This window comes from Leopardus geoffroyi, chromosome D4, assembly GCF_018350155.1.
Source record: "Leopardus geoffroyi isolate Oge1 chromosome D4, O.geoffroyi_Oge1_pat1.0, whole genome shotgun sequence".
NCBI classification, from domain to species: Eukaryota; Metazoa; Chordata; class Mammalia; order Carnivora; family Felidae; genus Leopardus; species Leopardus geoffroyi.
This window is the reverse complement of record NC_059342.1, coordinates 26,870,740-26,898,309: the sequence shown is the minus strand read 5'-3', so window position 1 is coordinate 26,898,309 and position 27,570 is coordinate 26,870,740. Positions and strand designations below refer to the sequence as shown.

Sequence of the window (27,570 nt, the reverse complement as noted above, 5' to 3'; positions counted from 1 at the left end):
TTAAGAATTGTGTTTTTGGTGTCATACCTAAGAATACTCTGCCTTCTAAAGTCAAAGATTTCTCCTGTCTTTTCTTGTAAAAGTTTTATAGTCTTACATTTTAGATTTATGATGCATTCTAAGTCAATTTTTTTTTTTTGCATATGTCTGTCCAATTGTTCTTGCAACACTGTAAAAAATCCTGCTATGATTTTATTGAGACTGCTTTGAATCTATAGAACAATTTTGGGAAGAACATCTTAAAAATATTAATTCTTCCAATCCACAAACAAGGTATATACCTTTCCATTTATTTAGGTCTTTGACTTCTTTCACCAATACTTCTAGTTTTTCTGCATTGTCTACAAACAAGTATTAGATTTATATCTAAGTATTTTGTGGTTTTTTTTGAGATTATTGTAAATAGTACTGGTAAATTTTTTACATCCCATTGTTCCCTGAAAGTATATAAGAATACAATTGTTTTTTGTATATTGACCTCATATCCTGTGCTCTTGTTAAACTCACCCATCTGGTCTAGGAACTTCTCTAAAAATTCTGGTGCTCTACACAGAAAATAATGTCTGTAAAACGCTGATGATTTCTTCCCTGTTCAGCTGTATGCCTTTTGTTTCCTTTTCCTGCCTTTTTTCACTGGCTAAAATTTCCAATACAGATCTCCATCAACTTATAATGGGGTTACATCCCAAAACCCATTGTAAGTTGAATAAGCTACAATGCATTTAATACATCTGAATACATACCGAACACCATAGCTTATAGCCTAGACTACTCTGAATGTGCTCAGAACACTTACATTAGCCTACTGTGGGGCAAAATCATCTAACACAAAGCCTATTTGATAATAAAGTGTTGAATACCTCCAGTAATTTATTGACTGCGATACCGAAAGTGAAAAACAGAATGGTTAAACAGGCTGTTTACCCTTGTGATTGTGTAGCTGAGTGGGAGCTGCAACTTGCTGGTCATGCCCAGGATCAGGAGAGAGTGTTATAATACACATTGCTAGCCCAGAAAAAGATCAAAATTCAAAATGCAAAGTATGGTTTCTACTGAATGGACATCACTTTCAGATTGTTACAAAGTCGATAAATCATAAATTGAACCATCTTAAGTCATGGGCCATCTGTAGTATGTTGAATAAGAGAGGAGTGAGACAGCTGACATCCTCACTTTACTCCCAATCTTTGGAGGAAAGGATTTAATCTTTCATCATTAAGTATGACGTTAGCTGCAAGTTTTTTGTATATACCCTATATCAGGTTAAGGGAAGTTTTCTTCTATTCCTAGTTTTGACGAGAGTTTTTGTCATGAATGGATGCTGACTTTTGTCAAATGCTTTTCCTGAATGTACTGAGACTTTATTTTTTTTTTAATTTTTCTAATGTTTATTATTTTTAAGAGAGAGAGAGACAGAGACAGAGACAGAGACAGAGACAAGGTGTGAGTGGGGGAGGGGCAGAGAGAGCTGGAGACACAGAATCCAAAGCAGGCTCCAGGCTCTGAGCTGTCAGCACAGAGCTGGACACAGGGCTCTAACTCATGAACCGTGAGATCATGACGTGAGCCAAAGTTGGAGGCTTAACCGACTGAGCCACCCAGGCACCCCATGAGACTTTGATCGTATGGTGGATTACACTGTTTGTTTGTTTTTTTTAATGTTTATTTAAAAAACAAATTTAAAAAATAAATTTAAATTTAAAAATTTAAATAAAAAATGTTTATTGAAAGATAGAGTGAGCGCAAGCAGGGGAGGGGCAGAGACAGACTCCCAACCAGGCTCCATACTCCTTGCAGAGCACAAAGTAGGGCTCAATCTCATGACCAGGAGATCAGGACTGGAGCCGAAAACAAGAGCCGGATGCTTAGCTGACTGAGCCACCCAGGTGCCCCTACATGGACTGATTTTCAAAGGTTGAACCAGGCTTGCATTTTTGGGATAAAGCCCATTTGGTCATGATGTATTATCTTTTTTTTTATATATTGCTGAATTTGATATCATAATACTTTAAGGTGGTTCTATCTATGCTCATAAAGGATACTGGCCTATAATTTTCCATGCTTTTAATGTCTTTGTTTGGTTTTGCTACTGAGATAATGCTGGCTTTATTATGTATATTGTTGCCTCTTCTATTTTTTGGAACAGACTGTACAGAATTGACCTGGAATTTTCTCTGTTGGAAGGTATTAAACTATGAATTCAATTTAACAGATGTAGGATCATTCAAGTTCTCTGTTTCTTCATGAGTTTTGATAGTGTCCTTCAAGAAATTGGTCCATTTCATCTATGATTTTGAATTTATGGACACAGAGTTGTTTATAATATTTCCCATATATCCTTTTACAGACCCTTATGGAGTCTGCAGTGGTCCTTTCTTTTTTCATTTGTGATATTTTCATCTGTACTATACCTTCTTTTTTTTCTTATTCTGCCTGGTTAGAGGTTCTTCAATTTTACTGATATGTTCAAAAGAATCAGGATTTTAGTTACATTAATTTTCTTTACTGTTTACCTGTTTCCTATTTTACTGATATCTGCTTTTATCTGTAGTATTTCTTTTCTTCTGCCTGCTTTGAGTTTCATTTGCTTTTTTTTTTTAAAGCAGAAGCTTAAATTTTCAGAGCTTTCTTTTTAAAAAAATTTAATTGAAGTATAGTTGACATACAGTATTATATTAGTTTCAGATGTAGAACACAGTGATTTGACAATTCTATATACCAGGAAATGCTCACCATGGCAAGTGCAGTTACCATCTGTCACCAAAGTTATTACAATACTATTGACTATATTCCACATCCTGTACTTTTCACCCCTGTGACCTATTTATTTTATAACTGGAAGTTTGTATCTCTTAATCCCTTTCACTTATTTCACTCATTCCCCTATCTCCAACCCCTCTGGCAACCATTTTCTTTTTTTTCTCATATAAACATTTAATCCTATAAATTTTCCTCTAAGCATTGCTTCAGTTATATCCCACAGAATCTGTATGTTATATTTTCATTTTCATTCAGTTCAAAATATTTTCAAATTATCCTCAAGACTTCTTCTTTGGCTCAAGGGTTGTTTAGAAGTGTGTTAATTTCCAAATATTTGGAAAATATTTATGGATTACTAGTTTCATTGCAAAATAGTCAGAGAGAATACTTTGTATGATTTCAACTGATTTTAAATTATTAAGGTTTGTTTTATAGTCCAGCATATGGTCTTGGTGAATGTCTAATATTCCAATATTTCTATCACAAAAATATAACACTAACTGTTGAACATCCTTTAAATGCATCTACTTTTGTTCCAGCAATCAATAAAATAATGTCGACACACAAATAATTTGATGTTTAAAGAAGTATTTCAATACTATGTAGAACTTACTTGTAATAGAGATCTTGAAAGAACACAAGGAGATTGTTCACTAAATTCACAGAAAAAATCCTGATACACACAGAAAAAGTAATGTCATTAATAGATTAATAAAAGCCAGAAATGTTTTATTTAGCATGCAATTTTTATCAGACCTTCTGCAAATTAAATACTAGTAGAATTAGAATATGACAAAGAGCTAAGAATCATTTCTATAGGAATTGTCTAATTGTATCAATAGGACGATGGAGGATTTTGGAGCCTAATTTTTTTTTAACTGAACAATAGTCAATTGTGTATACAAATATTATGTATGCACACCATGAAAATAATAGTACCAATAATAATTTCCTAACTAATGGTAGAAGTTTACTTCCTACTTCACAGAAATAAATACCACGTAACCAGGCCAACTGGATTCATATAACTGTTCCTGAAAGATATGCTTAGAAAACTATATATGGGTTTATACATAGATAAAAGAAAAAAGCTAAGAAAATACACTAAAATGTTAACTTCTGTAGATTATAGAGGGTAGTAGTTACCTATCATTTTCATATTTTTCTGTATTTTCCAGACTCATGATCCTCAATTTAAAGGGGTGCTCTGCCAAATCCTACCAAGTTTCTCTAGTCAATTCACTTTTTTAACAACTAACTTTTATACCTTGCTCACACTTTTCAAAGTGAATGTTCTCCACCACAGATGTCCTCCCATTTAACATTACAAAGAAAATTAAGTCATCTATCCAGCAGGCAATCCTCTGCTTCAGCCTCTGAATGTTATTACTGAACCCACATTTGTACCTAGATCCTACCTTGCCCACTTTAACAACGGAGGACCCCCAACTTGTACTACACACTGCATTCCTTTTGGTCTTATCAGAACATTACACATGGTCAATAATCCATCCTTGTTTTCCCCTGATATTTAAGTTCTCCCTTTCTGCCATATCCTCCCCAATTACATTTAAGTAAAATTTTCTCCCATCTTTAAAAAGAAAAATACACATGGTCAATAATCCATCCTTGTTTTCCCCTGACATTTAAGTTCTCCCTTTCTGCCATATCCTCCCCATTTACATTTAAGTAAAATTTTCTCCCATCTTTAAAAAGAAAAATACTGTCACATGCTCCCACATTTCACTCTTAACCACTGCCTTCTCAGCCAAACTTTCTAAAGGAGTTGGCTGCATCATCTCTCCTTATTCAAAGGCCCCCTTCATCAACACACGCTAGCCTGGCTCTTCACTCTAGTCACCACTGTTGTCTGACACCAAATCCAATCAACATCTGTTTTGGACTTTATTCACCTCTTTCATCTGACCTCTCAGCAGTATGTGACAGGACTTCCTTTTTGAAAAACCTTTTAACTGACTTCCATGAGTTTCTTCCTCTGTGGTCACTTCTCAGTCTGCTCTGTAGGTTCAAAGTTTAGTTCCAGACTATTTTTCTTTTCTCAAGCTATATACTTCTTCCCTCACAATTGTCTCCGTATTCATGCTTCCTTTGATTACTACTTGTAATAGTTCCAAAATTATACATTGAACACAGACTTCTAAGTTCTATCCATATAATCAATACCTAATTTAATATCTCTACATAAATATTTCAAAGGTACCTCAAAATTGGCCTTACTAAGACCCTCAGTTGACTAAGGGTCTTTGAATTTCCCCATTTCGGTAAGCAGCACCAGTGTGTATCAAGATTTGCAAGTCAGAAACCCTGGGCCTTCCTGAAAGCTCTCTCATGTCCCGTATTTTAATTCATCACCAATATGCTATCAATTTTAGTTCATACATAGCTCTAATTCTGACAACCTCACATCACCTCCCTGCCATCCTTCTATTCTCTCTCCCTTGAACTGCAGTAACGGTCTCTTAATTTATTATCCCCCTGTGTTTACTCTGTTCCTTTCCAATCTTTTCTCTACAGTCAGCCACATGTCCCAAACTGTTAATCCATTTATTTAACTGCCCCACCCATATTCACCCATGTGAAAATGCAGAAACATGCAGACCATAAACTACAGTCATAACTGACATCTTGATATTTGTTATTCCAGTATTTGAAAAACTGAACTTCGTGGTGTCTGACCATCACTTCTGTGTGACAATGTATAAAATGGATAAAGTATTTTTGAAACAGGACTTGACATTCACAAACATTTCCTTATGTCAATATTTTTCTATAACATGCTTTTTAACGGCACTGTGGCATATATTCTACACATACCCATAGGATGGATAGTGGTATCACCAGTGTTTCTAGTTTTTCAAGATTACAAATGATGATGCACCAAATACCTCTTTTTTTTTTATTTTTTTATTTTTTTTTTTTTTAATTTTTTTTTTTTTTTTTTCAACGTTTATTTATTCTGGGGACAGAGAGAGACAGAGCATGAACGGGGGAGGGGCAGAGAGAGAGGGAGACAGAATCGGAAACAGGCTCCAGGCTCTGAGCCATCAGCCCAGAGCCCGACGCGGGGCTCGAACTCACGGACCGCGAGATCGTGACCTGGCTGAAGTCGGATGCTTAACCGACTGCGCCACCCAGGCGCCCCAATACCTCTTTAGTTCATCTTCGCAACATATCTTAGATGATTTTCTTATGCTAAATCTCTAGAATGGGAGTTGCTGGGTCAGGATATACACTATTTTTAAGACTTCTGAGAAAGACAGCCACAGGAGTATAGGAGAGCTACTATTTCCCTCCATCAACATTAAATATTGCTATACTTTTCAATCTAGTTATTATAAACTGCATTTCTTCAATTACTAGTAAGGTTATACCTTTTTCACATTTACTTCCTTTTCAGTGTGTATGCTCATGTCCTTTCCCAATTTTCCACTGAGATTTACTCCTTATCTGAACAGTGACCGGTTTCTTAGGCAGAACTACCAGACTGTTTGGTTCCTTCTCCCTCTAACTTTAATCTTTTCCTCTATTCTTAGCCTCAACTACTCCCTACCTTCCCTCATCCCACAACACGTATTCCAGTCCCAAGTGCTCCAGGGAGCCAGATTCTTCTCCTTCTATGCCCTCTTCATGTCCAGTGCTGGAAGTGCAGGCCTGACTCCCCCAGCTATGCTGTGTCATTCAGCATTCAACTTTCTGACAAGGCAATCCATAACTTTCTGCCAGAATGTCAAATTCCAACTGTTGCATTATTCTTATTCCAATTCACATTGATCAATTTCTTTTCAAAAATCTTACAATTAATCTGAACACAAATATACATTTACATAATTAAGAATCAAAAAAGGAGATATAGCAGAAGAATAAGAAAGTCTCTAACTCCTGATATGCCACTAACCAATCATCTATTTTGGTTACAAGCCCTCTAAGCCTTAACTTTGTTTACCTATACGATGAACTATAAAATGAACTGGGTTATGTCTATGATCTTTTCAACCTTTAAGATGCCATGATTCTTATGACAGAATAAGGACAAAACTACAAAAAAAAAAAAAAAAAAAAAAAGCAAACAGAAATGGGGTAACAAAGACACAAACAGGGGAAGTTTCACTAAGCAATGAAGACTCATACTGGTGTTAATGACAAAGAATTAGAAGGGAAAACAAAGTTATTACAAGAAAAAGCATAAACAAAAGCACAAATCTTTGCTGACCATGAAAAAATATATTCCAGAGGCTGCTGCTCAATTCCAGGAATGTAAATGAGATAATAATCACCTCCAGGAATACAGGAACAGAAGCAGCCTAGAACCAACAAGGAAGACCTCACAGGGAAAATGACATGGGCTAGGAATTACGTATCTCTATGCAGAGTTGTGCAAAATAAATTAGTGTGCTTATGTCTAAATAACAACAGTATTATTCTGCATATTTTCTACCTTCCTAACATTGCTTTTCTATATTTTAACCCATAAAGAAGATTAACCCAAAATATGTAAAAATGTATATACTCTTCAACCCAGCAGCTTCATGGTTTAGGATTATAACTTAAGGAAGAAGGAAGCAGATGATACAAAGGTGTACCTACAAAAATGTTCCCATTAGTATCGTTTATAACATTAAAACGCTGAAAAGTTGGGGCGCCTGGGTGGCGCAGTCGGTTAAGCGTCCGACTTCAGCCAGGTCACGATCTCGCGGCCCGTGAGTTCGAGCCCCGCGTCGGGCTCTGGGCTGATGGCTCAGAGCCTGGAGCCTGTTTCCGATTCTGTGTCTCCCTCTCTCTCTGCCCCTCCCCCGTTCATGCTCTGTCTCTCTCTGTCCCAAAAATAAATAAACGTTGAAAAAAAAAAAAAAAAAAAAATTAAAAAAAAAAAAAAACGCTGAAAAGGGCCTCACTATAATATGAATGAACTGGAAAAAATTGTGATCTATGTTTACAATGGAATACCATGTAGCCAATTGAATAATACAGAAATATGTTTATTTGTTGACATGAAAAGAAAGATGTTCATGATATAGAGATTAGTGATAAAAGAAAGCAGGTTAACAAGCACCACGATCTAATTTTTATATGAAAATATACATGTATACATGCATGTACATACGTATGTGTATACACACAAAAGTTTTGAAGACAGAATCCAGGGTTTAAATTCCCATTCTTCAAACTTGGGTGAATTATCTAACCTTCAGTCTGTCTTTTAATCTCTAAGATGGATAGTATATAATCCTTGTGAAGATTAAATAGAAAAATACACACAATACACATACAACACTTAATCCTCCAGCTATCAAAGAAAGCAAACAATATTATTTATCCATGGGACAGTCTAAAAAGTGATAAACTATTCTGTTGTTCAATCAAAATCATAATCCAAAACAGAGATTTGTACTTACCAGAATACAATGTAAATTTGTTAAATTGACCACCTCACAAACAGTTTTTATTCTATCTATTAATCTTGCAAAATAGTTGACCATTTCTTCCCTTTTAATTATTTTTGCATATCGAGGGAAGGTAGGTGGAAGTAGCCTCTGGTTAACAAGGGGTTCAAAACCCATCATAATTGGATGATCTAAAAAGAAAAAAAGTAAGATTTTTCAATGTTTTGCTGAACTTTAATCCTCAAATACTAGTAAATATGAAAAGAGGCCAATTTCAAAAGCATCTCCAAATTCTTGTGACAGTATTTTCTAAATGAATTTTATAATTTACACATATCTACACATGTGCATTTTTAAAAATGAGATAAGCAGATTTAATAACCTGAAAATTGTACTTCCCATCTACAAGTAATCGGTAGTAGTGATGGAAAGGGGTTGCTACCTCAAAATTAACTACAAGCCATGAATAAGATAAAATAGGGTGAATATATTCCCTCAAAAAAAAAGGCAATGCTGTATTAACTATGAGATTGTGAAAAGGTAAAATGGGAACATAAATTTTGGCTGTCTTCCCTTCAATTACTGAACAGCAGAATCAACTCAAACTTAGCTACATAATAATAATGCAAACTTAGCTCCCACCCCAATGAATCTGGAATGCATTTGATACTGACATTAATTATGGAAATTCACAATGCTTTAATGAAAATAACCCATTACAAAAGACCTAAGGGTGACTTCCTCTTTCCCATTTTCTGTCCACTGGTGACACCACTTTTCACACTAGCGCAAGGCTCCAAACTAAGTCTCTGTCAACTTGTAATCTAAAATGAGGAAGTATATAAAGTGAGAATTAAGAATTTGGGATTCAGGGGCGCCTGGGTGGCTCAGTCAGTTAAGCATCTGACTTCGGCTCAGGTCATGATCTCGCAGTCTGTGAGTTTGAGCCCCACATCGGGCTCTTTGCTGACAGATCTGGAGACTGCTTCAGATTCTGTGTCTCCTTCTCTCTGCCCCTCTCCCACTCATGCTCTGTCTCTTTCTCTCAAAAATAAATAAACTTAAATTAAAAAAAAAAAACAAGAATTTGGGTTTCAAAGTTCTCTTGCTGTACTACAAATAGGCTATAAACTAAGAAAAAATAAAATAGCTTCAGATGTTAATGAAAGATAAAATTAAGCTAAGCAAGCATCATTATTAAAATTAAAAGCAAGACTGATACTTAACCAAATTATAATAACGCTCTGTGACATACATAATTATTCCTGAGTATCAAGCAAATAAAGATGTTCCCCAGGGTTTCTGGCCTTCTTCCTTTCCTCCATACTTAAGTCCTCCCTGGTTGAAGGTATTTATTGTTATATAAATTTCAGTTTAACTAACATCTTCCAGGCTAAAATCGTTAGCCCACAATCTTTCTTCTGAGCTCCAAATCGGATTTCTAACTGTATAATGGACATTTCTACCTTGGTTCCCCACCTCATGTCAAAAGGCCCATGTCCAAAAACTGCCATGATCTTGCCCCAAAGACTGCATCTCTTTATATTCCTTGTAGTCCCTTTCTCAGTAAAATGACCCACTGTCCTTACAATTGCTTAGGCCAGAAACCTCCTTGTCTGCTTTATTTAATCAGTGCGTAAGTCTTAAAGTAGTCTACATCCTAACATCCACTGACCATCCCCCCTCTTCACTCTTTTTTTTTAAGTTTACTTATTTATTTTGAGAGAGACAAAGACAGTGTGAGTGGGGGAGGGGCAGAGAGAGACAGAATCCCAAGCAGGCTCCATGCTGTCAGTGTGTGAGAAGTGAGGGAGATGATTCATTTTCAGAAATACCAAATAAAAGCTGTGCTGTCTAGTTAACGGTAGGTTTACAGACTATTGGAAATATGTATGAACCCCCCTCCCCCAGCCCCCACCCCAACAGTAGAGTCCCAAACCCTTAGACATTTCACTTCTGGTTCTTCCCCTCTCCATTTTGTGGGCTTATTTTTGCTCATAAGCATGAGCCATAGAACAAAGGGAGGGGGGACTGAAAGTCTCTGCATCACCTCAGGGAATAAATTTGTTCTAATCAGACTACTTTTTGCCTTACATGGGCAAAGGCCATGTCTGGGTAAGTCTGTAGCCTCTGTAGTGCTCAGCCAATGAGGAACAAAGGGAGGGACTTACATGCTAGGAGATAAAATGTCTGCTGTAACTGCCCCGAGTGTGCCTGTCCATCAGACACCAGTTCTTGCAGGAACCTTGATTAAAGCCTCACTTCACTGTGCTCCCAGTCTCTGCATCCCTCCTTTATTGGATCAGTGGGCTTATTTCTCACAAGTGTGGAGCCTGACACGGCATTTGAACTCAGGAAACCATGAGATCATAACCTAAGCTGAAGCCAAGAGTCACCAAGACACTTGACTGAGCCAACCAGACGCCCCTCCCCACTCTTCACTTTTACTACCACTATAAAAGCCTAACTCATTCCCCTACACTGAATGTTCCCTCATTAATTAATCCTATATGCTGCCACGTCAATTGTTTTATCTAAAATTACAACCTGATTTATCTAAAATTACAATTTCATTCTCCTAATCCAAAAATTCTGTTGACTCCCTGTTATATACAGTACAAAGTGTCTGACAGGGCACTGGAAGGTACTTTACAATTTCCTGTCACTCCTGTAGGGAAAAAAATCTGTATTCCAATGGAAAACTATGCATTGTCAGATTAATTCAAGGCAGCTATTTTACAAATCTACAAATGGTAGGTAACTGACAGAAGACATGCAAAGACTCACCTGACTTCCTCCCAACTCTACAGAAGAGTTCTGCCTCCAATTATAATTTATTTCAACATTCTGATGCTTCATATAAATTTGAAAGTTTTAAAACTTTTCTATCTAGTTATTTCACTGAATGAGTTTAATAAAATCCTAAACACATGTTCACTGTTGTATCTGTCGGACAGTCACAGTTCTTTTTACTTTTTTCTGAAAATCATCTTTTACCACACTCTATTCCCTAAGCACCATAAACTATAATCAAGCACAATGACTTGGAAGTATCATGCTCTTTATGCCTCTTTACTTAGACAGTAACTATTCTTTCTGCCTATAAAGTCTACCCCTTATTCTTAGCCTGAGAGATCTGCGATAGCTTCAGTTCCCTCTCTTGCTTAGTCCTCCCCCAAGTATTGTGTACATAGGCTGCTAAGTGTAATCCATGTGGGATTACGTCATTTCTCCCCGGTTCTTTTGAAAGCAATAACTGGCTTGTGTCCAAAACACCGAAATACCTGGCTCATTATAGGCAATGGATACATGCTTTCTGAATGACAAGATTTGCATACTCAAAATAAAATGAAAGACTGTTACCACTATAAAGAACAGTTGGAATTTCTCATTTACAACATTTCATTTAAAACCAAGGTAAATGTAGTAATGAGGATGCTGCAAGAAGCTTTGTTACCATACCAATACATTTTGGGATTTAATAATAAATGCACAGAATCTAAATACCTAATAAATAGTACATTAAATAGTACATTATCCTTATTATCCTTATTTTCCCTGAAAGCATGCTAATTTTCATCTGAAATTATTACCCAGAAATATTCTTTTTAAGGTTTATTTACTTTCATTACTATTTTTTTAAGTTTACTTATTTATTTTGAGAGACAGAGAACACATGTGAGTGCAAAGAGGGGAGGAGCAGAGACAGAATCTCAAGCAGGATCCACACTATCAGCCAAGAGCCTGACGTGGGGCTTGAATTCACGAACACTGAGATCATAACATGAGCCGAAATCAAGATGCTTAACTGACTGAGCCACCCAGATGCCCCTATTTATTTACTTCTGAGAGAGAAAGAGCATGCATGCAAGTGCACGAGCAGGGGAGGGGGACGGACACACACACACACACACACAGAGGGAGGGCAGGAGAGAATCCCAAGCAGGCTCTGTGCTCAGCGTGGAGCCCCATGCACGGCTTGAGCCCACGACCATGAGATGGCGATGTGAGCCCAAATCAAGAGTCAGACACTTAACCGACTGAGCCACCCAGGTGCCCCAATATTCTTATTCTTAATACACATATTTTAAGGTTTTAAACCACACTTAGAAGATATAGCCACTCATGAAAATCTACACTACCATGAAAAGAAGGAAATATTAATGGGAAATGGATACCACATACAGTATATTTTTCATTACATTTTTATACAGATTTAAAAATGCAACATACAGCATCCCTGACCTCTACCCACTAGATGCTAGTAGAATCCCCACAATTGAGAAGACCAAAAATGGGTCCGGACATTGCCAAATGTCCCAGGAAGCCCCAGTTGAGAAACACGGGTCTAGACAAATACAATAAGCAAATTTAATTCAGTGTGGATAAGCTCAGGATGTAACAAGAGCATCTAATCCATGGTAAAATTAGATGAAAGACTGACAAGAGTAAAATCTAAGGAAAGACTCAAATGATATTAGTAAAATATTAGTCAGAAAAAAGTATTCCAAGCATATCAAAAGCCTAGAGGACAGAGAATATAGCTCCTGTTCTTTTTTCCATAAGGCACTGTAACTTTCCAAGTTGTAATTTCTCCAATCTCAGGGAGTAAAAATATATGCATCTGAACAGAAAGGGGACAAAGTCCCTATGCATAAAGCTAGAAGTTACCTGTATGCTTCTCTCCATTTTCCACATATATTTAAACTCTTCTCCCCACCCCCCATTTCTCTGGACCTAGTCCTCATTAATGGTTAAAATGATTCCTAGTAACTATTTTTATGTCTCAGCTGTTGCCGAATCTCATGCATAAGAACTCTGTGACTGTCCTATAGACATGGTAACCCATCTGAACAGAGAAGAACAGAAGTGCTGAGGTAGAAAAGACTGAAGAAGCTGCTCAGAACAGAGAGCAGTTGAGCAGGAGAGGGGCTAAGAGTAAGGTGGGAGTTTGCACCTGGTTTCATGTCAACCTAACCTATGGAGTGTTAAAAGAAGTTTTACCACATCCAAACCTCTCCTGGAATAAAATGCTCTAACATCTTCTCACTATACATCATGTATCTTCTCTACCACAATTTACCTCACACTGTCTTCTGTTAAAATAACCTGAAGAGCCTTTACTAAATGAGTCTGAAAAAAAGGTAATTCACATTACCTTCCACCCAGTGTGGGCTATGCTTAATCAAGTTTTCCTGAATTGAACTGGACAAACCAGATACTTCTAGTCTCTTTTTCTGATGTTCCAAGTCTGCAGATGTACAAAAAATTATCTTGGTTTTCCAGTTAAAATATTTCATACATAAAATGCTTCCTAGTACAAGAATGCCAAATAAGAGGATTTTCCCCTCCCACTAGGACTCTTTTAAAAACAAAGTAATAAAGTCTAATTGCTACTTTCAAAACATACAGCACACTGGATTAGAGTGTTTTAGATTACTAAAATTCTTGTTTGATAACCAGTCATTATCAATAGCAGAAAAGCACTACAAATAGTACAAGGTTCTTAGTTCAAAGATTTATAGTAACAATGTACTTTAATTTAACAAACTAAATTATCCTAAAATTAATTAGATGCCATAATTAAAGATCCAGAAATATATTAGTCAAGAGATAGAGATAATATATCATTTTTCAGACATCTCTCCCCAAGGTTACATAGACAGTGTAGACTTCCTGAAACAAGTTTTGGATGCTCTGAAGTTGGAAGGAATTCTAGAAAACAATGCAGAAGCTGCTAAGGATTTGTTAAGTGATGCTGCACTTCTTGGCTACATGATTTCCTTTTATAAAATGATTAACATTATGTTATGTGAAACAAGGCAGACAAAAAGGACAAATCTTGTATGACCCCACTTACATACAACAAAAACCAAGTCTCCAGAGCAGAAATAAATGGAGACCCCATTCCCCCCATAACAGAAAACATCAATGAAATTAACAGCTGGTTTTTTAAGATACACAAAACCAAGAAACATTTAACTACAAAATCTTTATCTTTTTATTGGAGATTTTAGTCCATTTACATTTAAAGTAACTACTGACAGTTACAGACTTACCATTTGTTATTTTGTTAATTGTGTTCTATTTTGTAATTCCCATGTTCCTTTTTTTCCTTGTTCTCTCCCATTGGTATTTGGTGATTTTCTATAATGATATGCTCTGATTTCCTTTCTCTTTACACTTTGTATTTCTACTATAGGTTTTTGCTTTGTGGTTACCACAAGGTTTGCAAAAAACATATCTGTAACAGTCTATTTTAAGTTGATAATAACTTCAAACACATAACAAAACTTCCACCCCCATTTCGTTTTTGATGTCACAATCAGCATCTTTTCACAATGTGTATCCATTAAATTACTGTAGGTACAGATATTTTTTAATGCTTTTAACCTTCATACTACAGTTACAAGTGATTTACTCATCACCATTGCAGAACTGGAGTATTCTGAATATAACTACGTATTTACTTTTACCAATGAGTATTATACTTTTATTTACCTTTTTTTTCCTCTCAGTTGATAATTCCATTTTATGTCTGTTTTAAAAGAATTAATGACATTTTTCTTTAGCCCTGGTTGCTTAAATGCAACTGTGGCCATATTTAAGGGATCTCTAAAAGGTTATCCAGGCTTTATTGATTTATGTGGTCCCAACAATAAACTCAAAAGTTTATGACAAATAGACGTTCTGATGACCTGTGTTTAAGTACTTTAGGTGCAGTTATACTGAAAGTCGAATTTATTTGAAATTCTTAAAAGGTTCCTCTGAATTTTCAAATGGTGCTTGTTATAGCTAACATTGTTACACGCATGCATTGAATACCTGTTATCCAAGCATATATGTACTACTTTTTTACCACTGCTTTTTATACTTTCTTTTCTTTTTTTAAGTTTTTATTTATTTTTTTAATTTACATCCAAGTTAGTTAACATATAGTGCAACAATGATTTCAGAAGTAGATTCCTTAATGCCCCTTACCCATTTAGCCCCTCCCCCTACCCACAACCCCTCCAGGAACCCTGTTTGTTCTCTGTATTTAAGAGTCTCTTACACTTTGTCCCCCTCCCTGTTTTTATATTATTTTTGCTTTCCTTCCCTTATGTTCATCTGTTTTGTATCTTAAAGTCCACATATGAGTGAAGTCATATGATATTTGTCTTTCTCTAATTTCACTTAGCATAATACCCTCTAGTTCCATCCATGCAGTTGCAAATGGAAAGATTTAATTGTTTTGATTGCTGAGTAATACTCCACTGTGTGTGTGTGTGTGTGTGTGTGTGTGTGTGTGTGTGTGTGTGTGTATACACACACATTGATGGACATTTGGGCTCTTTCCATACTTTGGCTATTGTTGATAGTGCTGCTATAAACATCGGGGTGCAGTACCCCTTTGAACAGCATACCTGTTTTTGGTGTCTTCCTCAATTTCTTTCATAAGCTTTCTATAGTTTTCAGTGTATAGATTTTTCAACTCTTTGGTTAGATTTATTCTTAGGTATTTATTGCTTTTGGTGCAATTGTAAATGGGATCGATTCCTTGATTTCTCTTTCCGTTGCTTCATTGTTGTGGTATAGAAATGCAACCGATTTCTGTGCACTGATTTTATACCCTGCCACTTTGCTGAATTCATGGATCAGCTGTAGCAGTTTTTTGGTGGAATCTTTTGGGTTTTCCATATAGAGTATCACGTCATCTGTGAAGAGTGAAAATCTGACCTCCTCCTGGCCAATTTGGATGCCTTTTATTTCTTTGTGTTGTCTGATTGCTGAGGCTAAGGTTAAGACTTCCAATTCTACGTTAAGTAACAGTGGTGAGAGTGGACATCCCTGTCTTCTTCCTGACCTTAGGGAGAAAGCTCTCAGTTCTTCCTCATTGAGGATGATATTAACGTTGGGTCTTTCATACATGGGTTTTATGATCTCGACGTATGATCCTTCTATCTCTACTTTCTAAAGGCTTTTTATCAAGAAAGGATGCTGTATTTTGTTGAATGCTTTCTCTGCATCTATTGAGAGGATCATGTGGTTCTTGTCCTTTCTTTTATTGATGTGATAAATCACACTGATTGTTTTGCAGATATTAAACTAGCCCTGCATCCCAGGTATAAATCCCACTTGGTCATGGTGAATAATTTTTTTAATGTATTGCTGGATCTGGTTGGCTAGTATCTTGCTGAGGATTTTTGCACCCATGTTGATCAGGGAGATTGGTCTATAGTTCTCCTTTTTAGTGGGGTCTTTGTCTGGTTTTGGAATCAAGGTAATGCTGGCTTCGAGTATTATACTCTTTTCCTGCTACTAACTGGCATTCTTTCCTTTCATCTTGAAAGATTCCTTTAAACAGTTCTTGTGAGGTGGGTCTGGTGACGATGAACTCTCTCAGCTTCTGCTTATCTGGAAAACTCTATCTCTTCTTCAATACTAAATGGTAACTTTGCTGGGTAAAGTATAATCAGTTGGCAGATTTTTTGTTCATCGCTTTGAATATATGATCCTTCTCCCTTTTGGCCTGTAAGGTTTCTGCTGAAAAATATGCTGAGTCTTATGGGGCGGGGGGCTGAGAGGGGTTCCCTTTTACATAACAAGTTGCTTTTCTTTGGCTGCTTTCAATAGTCTATACTTGTCTTTTAACTTTTTTTTTTTAATTCAACACTGAAAATTTGAATGGACTCAAACTGGCTTACCAGTATCTTCAAGGAGGAATTTCAATGAACTTTTCATATTTATATTTCCTTATATCAAAATCATTTTTAGTTCACACATTCAACACCAGGTCAAAGTCTTATTTTCCTTTTAAGTGACTACTGAATTCACACCGTTTCTTCTCTTGGTTGCTACTTTGGTAACAATTAGGTCCCCACCTCTCAAGAACACTGCATTGAACAGGCTGACACAGAGCCAGTGTGAACACAGGCCCCAAACCAGGGCTTGCAGAAGAACAACAGCAAAACCAGCCTTTCTCTTCACTTAGAAAGGGACTGTGAATCAGAGGGTCCACAGTTCCAATTTCCAAGCATGGAAAACCTGGAGCTCAAAGTGAAAATGGAAACCTCAATGCATCAGAAATGAACTACAGTACCTCCTCACATACTCAAGGTCAAGATGGTTCATGAGAAATACGTATCTGATCATCTGGCCTTTTACTGGGAATGGCCCCACTCCAGCATTTTTAAAGGAAGATGGTTTTGTTTCTATTTCACTTCCCACAGGGATATAAAATCTACAAGGGAATATAATCAATCAGAATAAATCAGCTCACTCACAAGATACTCCCAGATAACAATTTCTAGTTGCTGAGCATAATCAGGACATTATTTCAAAGACGCAAAATTCAGAATAATCTGAAAATTCAAAAGTGACAGCTACACTTGCCGGTAGGTTTATAGGAGACACACATAGATTTTTTCCAGTGTATATGTCAAAGGACCAAGACCCCTGATCATCAAAATAAGTTATTTTGAACATTACAGTGCACAGAACAACAGAGGGAAAAACACGTTCTGGGAGAATGACCAAAAGGCATCTTACAAAAGGTTCATATCACTCTGAAGGAGAAGGAATGGAGCCCAGTGCCTTATGACCTTCATTAGCTTGACCCTTCCTCTTTGATTACAGCGGCCTCAGTGGAACAGTCTCTTCTAAACGTTCTGCTGGCTTCTTCTCCTCCTACTCCTCGTCCTCCTGGGGATAGAGGTCGGGGTATTTCTGCATGCATTCTTGCATGACCCGGAACTGGTCTACACAGTCTGACCTCTTGACATCCTCTGTGCTATAGTGGAGGCAGGAAAAGGCCGACTTGAACTGTTCCCCACAGGGGCCACTGGCCATTCCCCCAAGGCATGGGCAGTTCCAGTTAACGTCTTCATCTAGCAGGATCAATCCGTGCTCCTCATATGGATCGTTGGGGTCATCAGCCACCAGCTCTGCATTGCTTGGGGTTTCATGGTCTTCTCTGGTCACAAATATGATTCGATCCTTCCCTTCCTGTTGGCAGTAGGCCATGGCTGCAGCCCCGGCACTCAGACCTCACGGCAATAGCGGCAGCGGAGGCCTAGGCGGCAGCAGGCTCCCGCTGTGACCTCTCCTCAGGCTGGGCGGGAGTCTCCGAGGCCCACGCAGATGCTGACCCGCCCCCTCTAGGCCTGCCCGCCACGTGCCTATACTTGTCTTTAACTTTTGACAATTTAATCATAATATGTCTTGGTGTGGGTCTCTGGATTTATCTTTCTTGGTACTTCCTAGCCCTCCTAGATCTGGATGTCTCTTTCTTTCCCCAGTTTAAGAAAGTTTTCAGCTTTTTCTGTAAGCTTTCTGCTCCTTTCTCTCTCCTCTTTCTGGGACTACTATAATGCATATGTTGGTTTGTTTTGATGGTGGTGTCCCATAAATCCCCTCAGTTTTTTTTTTTTGTTTTTTTTTTTGCTCCTCTGTAGGAATTCCTCTGTAGGAATTCCACTGCCCCATCAAGTTTGCTGATCTCTTCTTCCACTTGATCTAGTCTGCTTTGAAACCCTCTACTTAATTTTTCAGTTCAGTTATTATATTCTTCAGCTCTGTGATTTCTGTTTGGTCCTTTATATATTTTCTATGTCCTGTAGAAATTCTCACTTCAGTCATACATTGCTTCCTGACCTTGGAGAGAATCTTCATGACTTATTTTGTACTCTCAGGTAAATCATCTATCTCTGCTTCATTAATTTGTTTCTGAATATTTCTCTTGTTCTTTTGTTTAGAACATATTCCTTTGTTTCTTCATTTTCTTTGACTGGTTTCTGAATATTAGACAAAATGCTACCTTTCCTAGTCTTGACAGAGTAGTATCATGTAGATAAACTCTGCAGATCAGCCAAGCCCAAGCTCCTAGCTGTCTCTCAAACTTTGGACTATCCAAGCCTCTTCCTCTGTTCTTAGCAGCTACCAGTAGTTGAGGGTGTCTAAGCCTTTCCTACCTGTTTTAATGTAGGTATTTTCTCATCTGTCTGACTTGTAGGACTTACTCAGCTAGTTTTTGGATCTCATTCAGAAAGAAGTGTTCCATGTGCAGTTGTGCATTTAGTAGTGTGTCCATGGGAGGAAGGGAGCATCCTATGTCGCCATCTTGATCAGCTCCCACCCCTAGTTCATTTTAGTGGACAATGGTCTTGGGAAGCAAGAACTGGATGTTAGGCATTTTCACTTTTAGGGTGTCACTGCTCCCAGGTTCTCTAGATCACAGAGCCAGAAAATGTATGTACATAAGGACATACATACATCTGTGTTTACATATACACATATACGTATTCATACACATACACACTTACATCTACGTTTCTATATCAATCTATATATTAAAAACCAGGAATTGGGGTGTCTGAGTGGCTCAGTCAGTTGAGCGTCCAATTCTTGATTTCAGCTCAGGTCATGATCCCAGGGTCGTGGGATCAGCGTGGAGACCAGTTAAGACTCTCTCTCTCAGCTCTGCCCCTCTCCCCCACTTGCACTCTCTAAAATAAACAAACAAAACCACGAATTTATTCCCATACCTTTAATTTCAATGCAACACTACAGAGTTCAATCTACTTTCCTCCCTTTCTAGAAATTAGCATAACTCAACTCCCCAACTGAGAAATGGGGCATACCATGATTCTCAATACATTTTTATATCTGATCAATTTCACTATAGTTTATCTTTGTATTAGTTTCCAAGGCTGTTGTAACAAATTACCACAAAGTGGGCGAAAACATTTATTCTCTCAGTTCTGAAAGCCAGAAGTTTAATATCAGTTTCATGGGCTGAAATCCAGGTGTCGGCAGGGCAGCACTCCATCCAAAGGCTCTAAGGGCAAGTCTGTTCCTTGCTTTTTCCAGCTTCTGTGGCTATTAGAATTCCTTGGTCTACAGCTGCTCACACCAATCTCTACCTCTGTCTTTACATCACTTTTTTTTTTTAATTTTTTTTCATGTTTATTTGTGTGTGTGTGTGTGTGTGTGTGTGTGTGTGTGTGTGTGAGAGAGAGAGAGAGAGAGAGAGAGAGACAAAGTGCAAGTGGGGGATGTGCAGAGAGAGAAGGACACAAAGAATCCAAAGCTGGCTCCAGGCTCCGAGTTGTCAGCACAGAGCCTGATGCAGAGCTTGAACTCTTGGACCGCGAGATCATGACCTGAGCTGAAGTCAGACGCCTAACCGACTGAGCCACCCAGGCGCCCCAATCGTCTTCTCCTTTTGTGTGTGTGTCCAATCTCCCTCTGCCTCTCTTTTAAGAAAGACACCTAGGCAGTATTTAGGGCCCAACGAGATAATCTAAGGACAAGTGCAAGATAATCAAAACATCTTTACTTAATCACAAATAAGGTCGTGAGAATTAGGACTCTGATGCTTAGGGCTATCACTTAGCCCATTACAATCTCCTATCAATGACACTCACCTCCCCTACACAGACGTGCTCCCATCTTACTTAGGTTCTGACATGCCAAGTCATCACAATACCCACACCGTTTGGGCTCTTGTACCTCAAGCCAGGTCATTCTTCCACAGAGATGATTCCTTACCCCATTTAAGCTCTGAAACTCCATGCCAGGCCACTTCTATGTACAGATACCCTTCTTAAGCCTGCTTCAGCTACAACTCCCTTCACAGAGCCATCTTTCCATTCTGACACCCTCTTCTTTCTGCTTAGGCTCTGATATTCAATGCTGGGCTATCCTCCTGTATAGATGCTCTTTTCACTCTGCTTCTGATCTGACAGCCTGTACTTGGACACCTTTCCACAGAAACAGCTTCTTCAACATGCATAGGCTCTGAGACCCCACACCAGGCCAGCTCCGTACACAGATGCCCTTCTTCCCTTGCATGGTCTCCAACAACCAGGCACCTAGCTGCCTCTGTGAATCTGCCTCAGGTTCTAACACTTCAGGCCAGGCTACACTCACATGCCCTCCTCACCCTGTCTGGGCTCCCACATTCCTTTTAGGCTATAAAATCCTGCACTAGGCTGCTTCCCACCCCTCCCCCTTGCCCCCACTCTCCTTACCCTATTTAGGCTTTTGACACACTGAACCAAATTGTTCCCATGTAGTCACCCTCCTGATGTTGCCTAGGCTCTGACATCTCAAGGTCAGTTGCCCTATGTGCAGATACCCTTTCTCACCTCATTCGAGAAACAGTCAATCTAACCAGGCAGCCCATTCATATTGTCTTCTCTCAAGCCACTTTACCTCCAAAATCTTGTTCTAGGACCACCTCTTTATGCCTGCTTTCACTCCACTACCATTCTGACAGAGACATATCCTCACCCCACACAGGCTTTGATGGCCCTGAGGAATGTCCTGCTATGATCACATCCTTCCTAACCACATGGTTGCAACACACGGTTCCCTTTGCCGACACCATCCTAATCCTGCGTCAGCCTCCAACATCCTGCTCCAGTACCAAGTCCCTGCTTGCTCAGGCCAACTTCAAGACTTCAGGACTGAATTTTTTTAAGAGCAGAAGGAAAAAACAGCAAGAAACCATTCCTGGTTTTGTTCCCGTGTCACAGGAAATATATGCTGTCCTTTGCACTGCTTTTAATTTTTTCTTTCACTACCATTTACTTTGGCATATTTTCTTTCTGATAATTGAGAAGTTTTCTTAAATTTAATAACTAAGTTTCTGAATATCTCTAACGTTCTATATCTTCAGACAGGTATCTATTAAACTCCTCACCCATGAAAATCAATGATTTTCACCTCCCTTTACCCACCAAATTAGAATTATCTCCATCACAATTACCTATATTTAAATCTAACTATATTTCTGTGGTCGATTTGTTGACTGTTAACTAGTGTCTTTGGACAAAAACAATATAAAAAGAAAAGAAAAAGTCTTCTTTCCTCCTTTACCTCTTGACTTTTAAGTGATTACTTTTATACTGTCAAGGTTCATGGCACTTCAGTTATATTTAGTAAGACCAATTTCCTACAATGAAATGGATTTACTACTTACTGCTCATCCTTTATGCCACAGCTTTTCCATCTATGCCTTAGTAAGTTGAATTTCATTCTCTATTCCAATCTTTTTCCCCCAGGAAAGTCAAAGAAAAAATATTTCCAGAGTCCTTGCAAGTTTTAATAATATTTGAGTGGCACTTAAGAGATATGACATTCTTAGATCACATTTCTTTAACCAAGAACTTTTAGATTCTGTTCTACTTTCTGTGTTGAATGCTGATGTGAAGGACTCTGAAGTCAGGCTGCACACATAACTGTTGCTTTATATCTGAAGTAATTAATACTTACCAATGTTGCATAGGACATTATGTCATTATACAGGCTTCCAATTAAGCCTGTAAATTTAATTGTATTTGCTTCTTTCTAGAAATGTTTAAGATTTTCTTTCCTGTTCCATAATTTGGTTACTCTCTTAAGGGACACCAATTATGAATATATTGAATCTTCTTTGGCTATTTTTATTCACTTTCCTTTTGCTTAGTTATTTCCTCAGTCCTGATCTCCATGTCCTTTGCAGCTTTTCAGCAATGGGTAGCATACTTTTTACTTTTTTTCTTTTTTGAAGTTTATTTATTTGAAAGAGACAGCATGAACCAGCAGGGGAGGAGCACAGAGACAGAGAAGGAGAGAGACAGAATCCCAAGCAGGTTCTGTGCCCTTACTGCAGAGCCTGATGTAAGGCTTGACCTCATGAACCATGAGATCATGACCTGAGCTGAAATCCAGAGTTGGACACTTAACTGACTGAGCCACCCAGGCGGTCCAATTTTTACTGTTTTCACTTTCAGGACTTTTCTCCTTCTTAGCTGGACTCTGCCTGCTCACTTGTACTATGTTATTATTTTTTACTTTATTTCTAGTATTCCTGCTTTGCAGTCTTGTTTTATAATTTTTTAATAAACTCTTTGAAGTTGTGCAGAAAAATGTCTCTGGTCTGTGTTTTTCATCTGTCTTTTGCGTTTCTTTGTTCATTAAATTTCTGGAATATTTGTGTATAAATATCATGCAATTGCTTTTTTAATATCACATCACTGAATGAATGCTTCTTGAGGCAATTATTTGGCTGAGATGTTAAGAACAGTACTCTAGACTAAAAGGAAGCCTCACTGACCTGCAGTTAAGCCCCATATGATGTGCCTATGTAAGCATGCAAAGGAAATTATCTATCTCCTTTATTGAACAAAAATTACCAGTTGTTAGCTTGCTAATTAGCATCCTCTTCATCTTGCAGGAATAACATCTTTAGTGCATTTGCATGGCCCTACTTCCTTTGTATCCCCAGGATATTAATCAGACAGGTACCCACAGCCAACTTAATACCCAACTCTTACCTTATTCCAAAAGCGTCCCTAGTTTTTGTCTTTCAGATTACACCAACTACTTTGGAAAACATGTGCTTTGCTGGTCAACTTATGTTTACACCAAGAAATCTTGGAATCCATTCTTAATGTTCTCCCTCATCTGGGTTCTATTGCTAATGTGTTTGGCAGCCCTTCACTTTTTTTTTAAGCCCTTCTATTTTTATTTGTATTATAAGGGTTTCTTATTTTTTAAGAAGTTGGGAGGATTCTGTTTCTCATGTTCTTTATAGTTTTCAGTTGGTTGTGTAGAGAAGCTGCAGACATCTTTACCATCCAAAACCAGAAGTCTTCTGGATTATACACAAACACCCACATGGGTGGGACTGTGTGTGTGCGTGGATTTTTTATTAACAAGAAAAATGTTTTAATTAAGAGTAATATAAATGTTGAAACATTATGGTATATAACTGGAACTAATGTTATATATCAGCTGTATCTCAACTGAAAAAAAAGTAAACAACTCAAGTTTCTCACAAGAGTACGTCACAGCACAGGCCTAACGGGTTGTGATTTTTAAAAAAGTCAGCTCCCATCTCTCTTGTACACTGCCAGCTGGTAAATAAAATCAACCAGACTAAGGAAGCAAAGTTTCTGTTTCAGCACCAAGCTCAGTCCTCAGGAGGTTAGAGGTGCCATATTACGAAATGAAGCCATCTCTTTCACTTCCTCTTAGGTATTTTTTTTTTGGAACTTACCCCCATATCACCAAATAACAGGCTTATAATGCTACTCCATGTTTTTTCAGTTTTACACATTATCTCTGACTTACTCCTTCATCTTCAAGAAGTCGGATATATGTATGTATACTATAAACATGTATAAATTATATACATATATACACTGCCGCCCCCTCATCTCTAATATGGTTAAATCACAATTTTATCATGATCAATATTCAGACATGTACACCATTATGTAAGTGATATTCATATCTAGGCCACAGAAAACTTTGCAAACATGGAAATAACTAACTTTTAGGCTTATTTTGCAGTTAATCATTGTCTTACTTTATGTTTGCCTTCTTTCTACATAGTTAACATTTCAACCCCAAATCGTTTGCCAATTGTCTAAAACTCTTACTACATTAAACACAACAGCTACTGTATTAATTTCACTGGTGACGAAAGGTTTTATATTTGAGACATCTCCCCTAGAGCCCTGTGACTGTCTCCAAGCTAAACTTTTTCACCATGTATACACTGTTGAGTTACTATCTGGTGATCTCACTGCATAATTACCCTCAGGATTTTCTTGATTATTCTCTTATGCTGGATTCTCATATTCCCAAAATTCCATGTTTTCCCATTTCTTGATTTACTCCAGTTATGTTCTTAAATTCCAGTAAAATGAACATACAGTATTAAGTTTCAGACGCACTATATAGTGTTCAACAATTTTATATGTTACTCAGTGCTTATCACGGTAATTGTATTCTTAATCTCCTTCACCTATTTAACCCATCCTCCCTCCCCGACCTCCCCTCTGGTACCCACAGGTTTGTTCTCTATATTTAAGAGTCTGATTTTTGTTGGTCTCTTTTTTCCTTTGTTGTTTTGTTTCTTAATTTCCATATATGAGTGAAATATGGTATATCTGCCTATCCTGACTTCACTTAACCATTATACCCTCTAGATCTATCCATGTTGTTGCAAATGGCAAGGACCATTCTTTTTTACAGGTAGTATTCTATTGTTTGTGTGTGTGTGTATCATATCTTCTTTATTCACTTATTAATGGACATGTTTGTCCATAGTTTGACTATTATAAATAATGCTACAATAAACACAGGGGTACATATACCTTTTTGAAATAGTGTTTTCCTTTTCTTTAGGTAAGTACACAGTAGTGAAGTTACTAGATTATATGATAATTCTATTTTTAATTTCTTGAGGAACTCCACAGTGCTTTCCACACTGGCCGTACTGGTTCACATTCCTACCAATAGTGCACAGAGGTTCATTTTTTTCTATATCCTTGCCAACACCTGTTGTGTCTTGTGTTCATTTTAGCCATTCTCACAGGTATGAGGTGATACCTCATTGTAGTTTTGATTTGCGTTTCCCTGATGATGAGTGATGTTGAGCATCTTTTCAAGTGTCTATTAGCCATCTGTATGCCTTCTTTGGAGAAATGTCTGTTCCTGACTTCTGCCTGGTTTAAAATTGGATTTGAGTTTTTTCATGTTGAGCTGTAGAAGTTTTTAATATATTTTGAATACTAGTTCCTTACCAGATATGTCATTTGTAAATATCTTCTCCCATTCAGAAAGTTGTTTTGTTTCCCTTGCTGTGTAGAATCTTTTAATTTTAGTGTAGTTCCAATAGTTTATTTTTGCTTTTGTTTCCCTTGCCTCAGGGGACCTATCTAAAAAATTGTTGCTAATGGCTGATGTCAGAGAAATTACTGCCTCACTCTCCTCAAGGATTTTTACGGTTTATTTTGTATGTATGATGTAACAAAGTGGCCCAGATTCATTCTTTTACGTGTAGCTGTCCACTTTTTCCAACACTATTTGTTGAAGAGACTTGTCTTTTTCCCATTGCATAGTCTTGTCTCCTTTGTCAAATGAGTTTATTTTTGAGCTCTCTATTGTTTCATTGATCTATGTGACTATATTTGTGCCAGTACCATACTGCTTTTATTACTACAGCTTTGTAGCATAGCTTGAAATCTGGGATTCACATACTTCCAGTTCTGTTCTTTTTCAAGATTGCTTTGGCTATTCAGGGTCTTTTATAGTTCCAACCAAATTTTAGGATGACCAGTTCTAGTTCTGTGAAAAATGCTGTTGGTATTTTCACAGGGATGTTAAATGTGTAAATTCCTTTGGGTATTGTGGACATTTTAACAATATTTGTTCTCCTAACCCATGAGCATAGAGTATCTATTTGTGCCATCTTCAATTTCTTTCATCAACAGTTTATATAGTTTTCAGTCTATCACCTCCTTGGTTAAGTTTATCCCTAGGTATTATTATTTTTTTTTTCAACGTTTATTTATTTTTTTGGGACAGAGAGAGACAGAGCATGAACGGGGGAGGGGCAGAGAGAGAGGGAGACACAGAATCGGAACCAGGCTCCAGGCTCTGAGCCATCAGCCCAGAGCCCGATGCGGGGCTCGAACTCACGGACCGCGAGATCGTGACCTGGCTGAAGTCGGTCGCTTAACCGACTGCGCCACCCAGGCGCCCCATCTAGGTATTATTTTTGATGCAATTGTAAATGGGACAGTTTTCTTCTCTTTCTGCTACTTTATTAGTGTACAGAAATGCAACAGATGTCTGTTTATTGATTTTGTACTCTGCAACCTTACTGAATTCATTTATCACTTCTACTAGTTTTTCTTGTGGCATCTTTAGGGTTTTCTACATACAGTATCATATCATCTGCAAATAAGCCTTACTTCTTCCGTATCAATTTGCTCGCCTTTTATTTTTTCTTTGACTGCTTGCGGCTATGACTTTCAGTTCTATGTTGAGTAAAAGTAGTGAGAGTAGACAGCATTGTCTTGTTTTTGACCCTAGGGGCAAAACTCTTATTAATTTTTCAGCACTGAGTATGTTGGCTGTGCATTTTTCATATATGACCTTTATTATATTCAGATATACCTACTTTTTTGGTTTTGTTTTTAATCATGAATGGATGTTGTACTTTGTTAAATGCTTTTTCTGCATCTATTGAAATTATCCCAGTTTTTAACCTTTTTCGTTGATGTGATGCATCATGTTGATGTAGATGCAAATCTATTGAACCATCCTTGCATCCCAGGAATAAATTCCATTTGATCATGTTGAATAATTTCTTTAATGTATTGTTGAATGTGGTTTGCTAGTATTTTGATGAGAATTTCTGCACCTATATTCATCAATAATATTGTCCTATAGTTCTCTTTTTTTGTAGTTTCTTTATCTGGTTTTGTATCAGGGTAATGCTGACCTTATAAAATGAATTTAGTTTTCCTTCTTCTATTTTAGGATAGTTTTAGAAGAAGTATTAACTCTTCTTTAAATATCTGGTAGAATTCACTTGTGAAGCCATCTGGTCCTGGACTTTTGTTTGTTGGGAGCTTTTTGATTT

The 27,570-nt window shown here is 37.5% G+C and overlaps 1 protein-coding gene and 1 pseudogene across 5 annotated transcripts in view; both read right to left on the bottom strand.

The window, feature by feature from the left end:
• NAA35 (N-alpha-acetyltransferase 35, NatC auxiliary subunit) overlaps positions 1–27,570 on the bottom strand; it is a 96,843-nt gene that overhangs the window by 22,315 nt on the left and 46,958 nt on the right. For all 5 annotated transcript variants that reach the window (XM_045469004.1, XM_045469005.1, XM_045469009.1 and 2 more), the window contains exons 12-13: positions 8,175–8,353; positions 3,374–3,433 (exon numbers count right to left, since the gene is read on the bottom strand). In XM_045469004.1, the coding sequence (XP_045324960.1) occupies positions 3,374–3,433; positions 8,175–8,353 (239 nt within the window). The remainder of the gene's footprint in view (positions 1–3,373; positions 3,434–8,174; positions 8,354–27,570) is intronic.
• Positions 17,659–18,293, bottom strand: LOC123593330 (annotated as a pseudogene).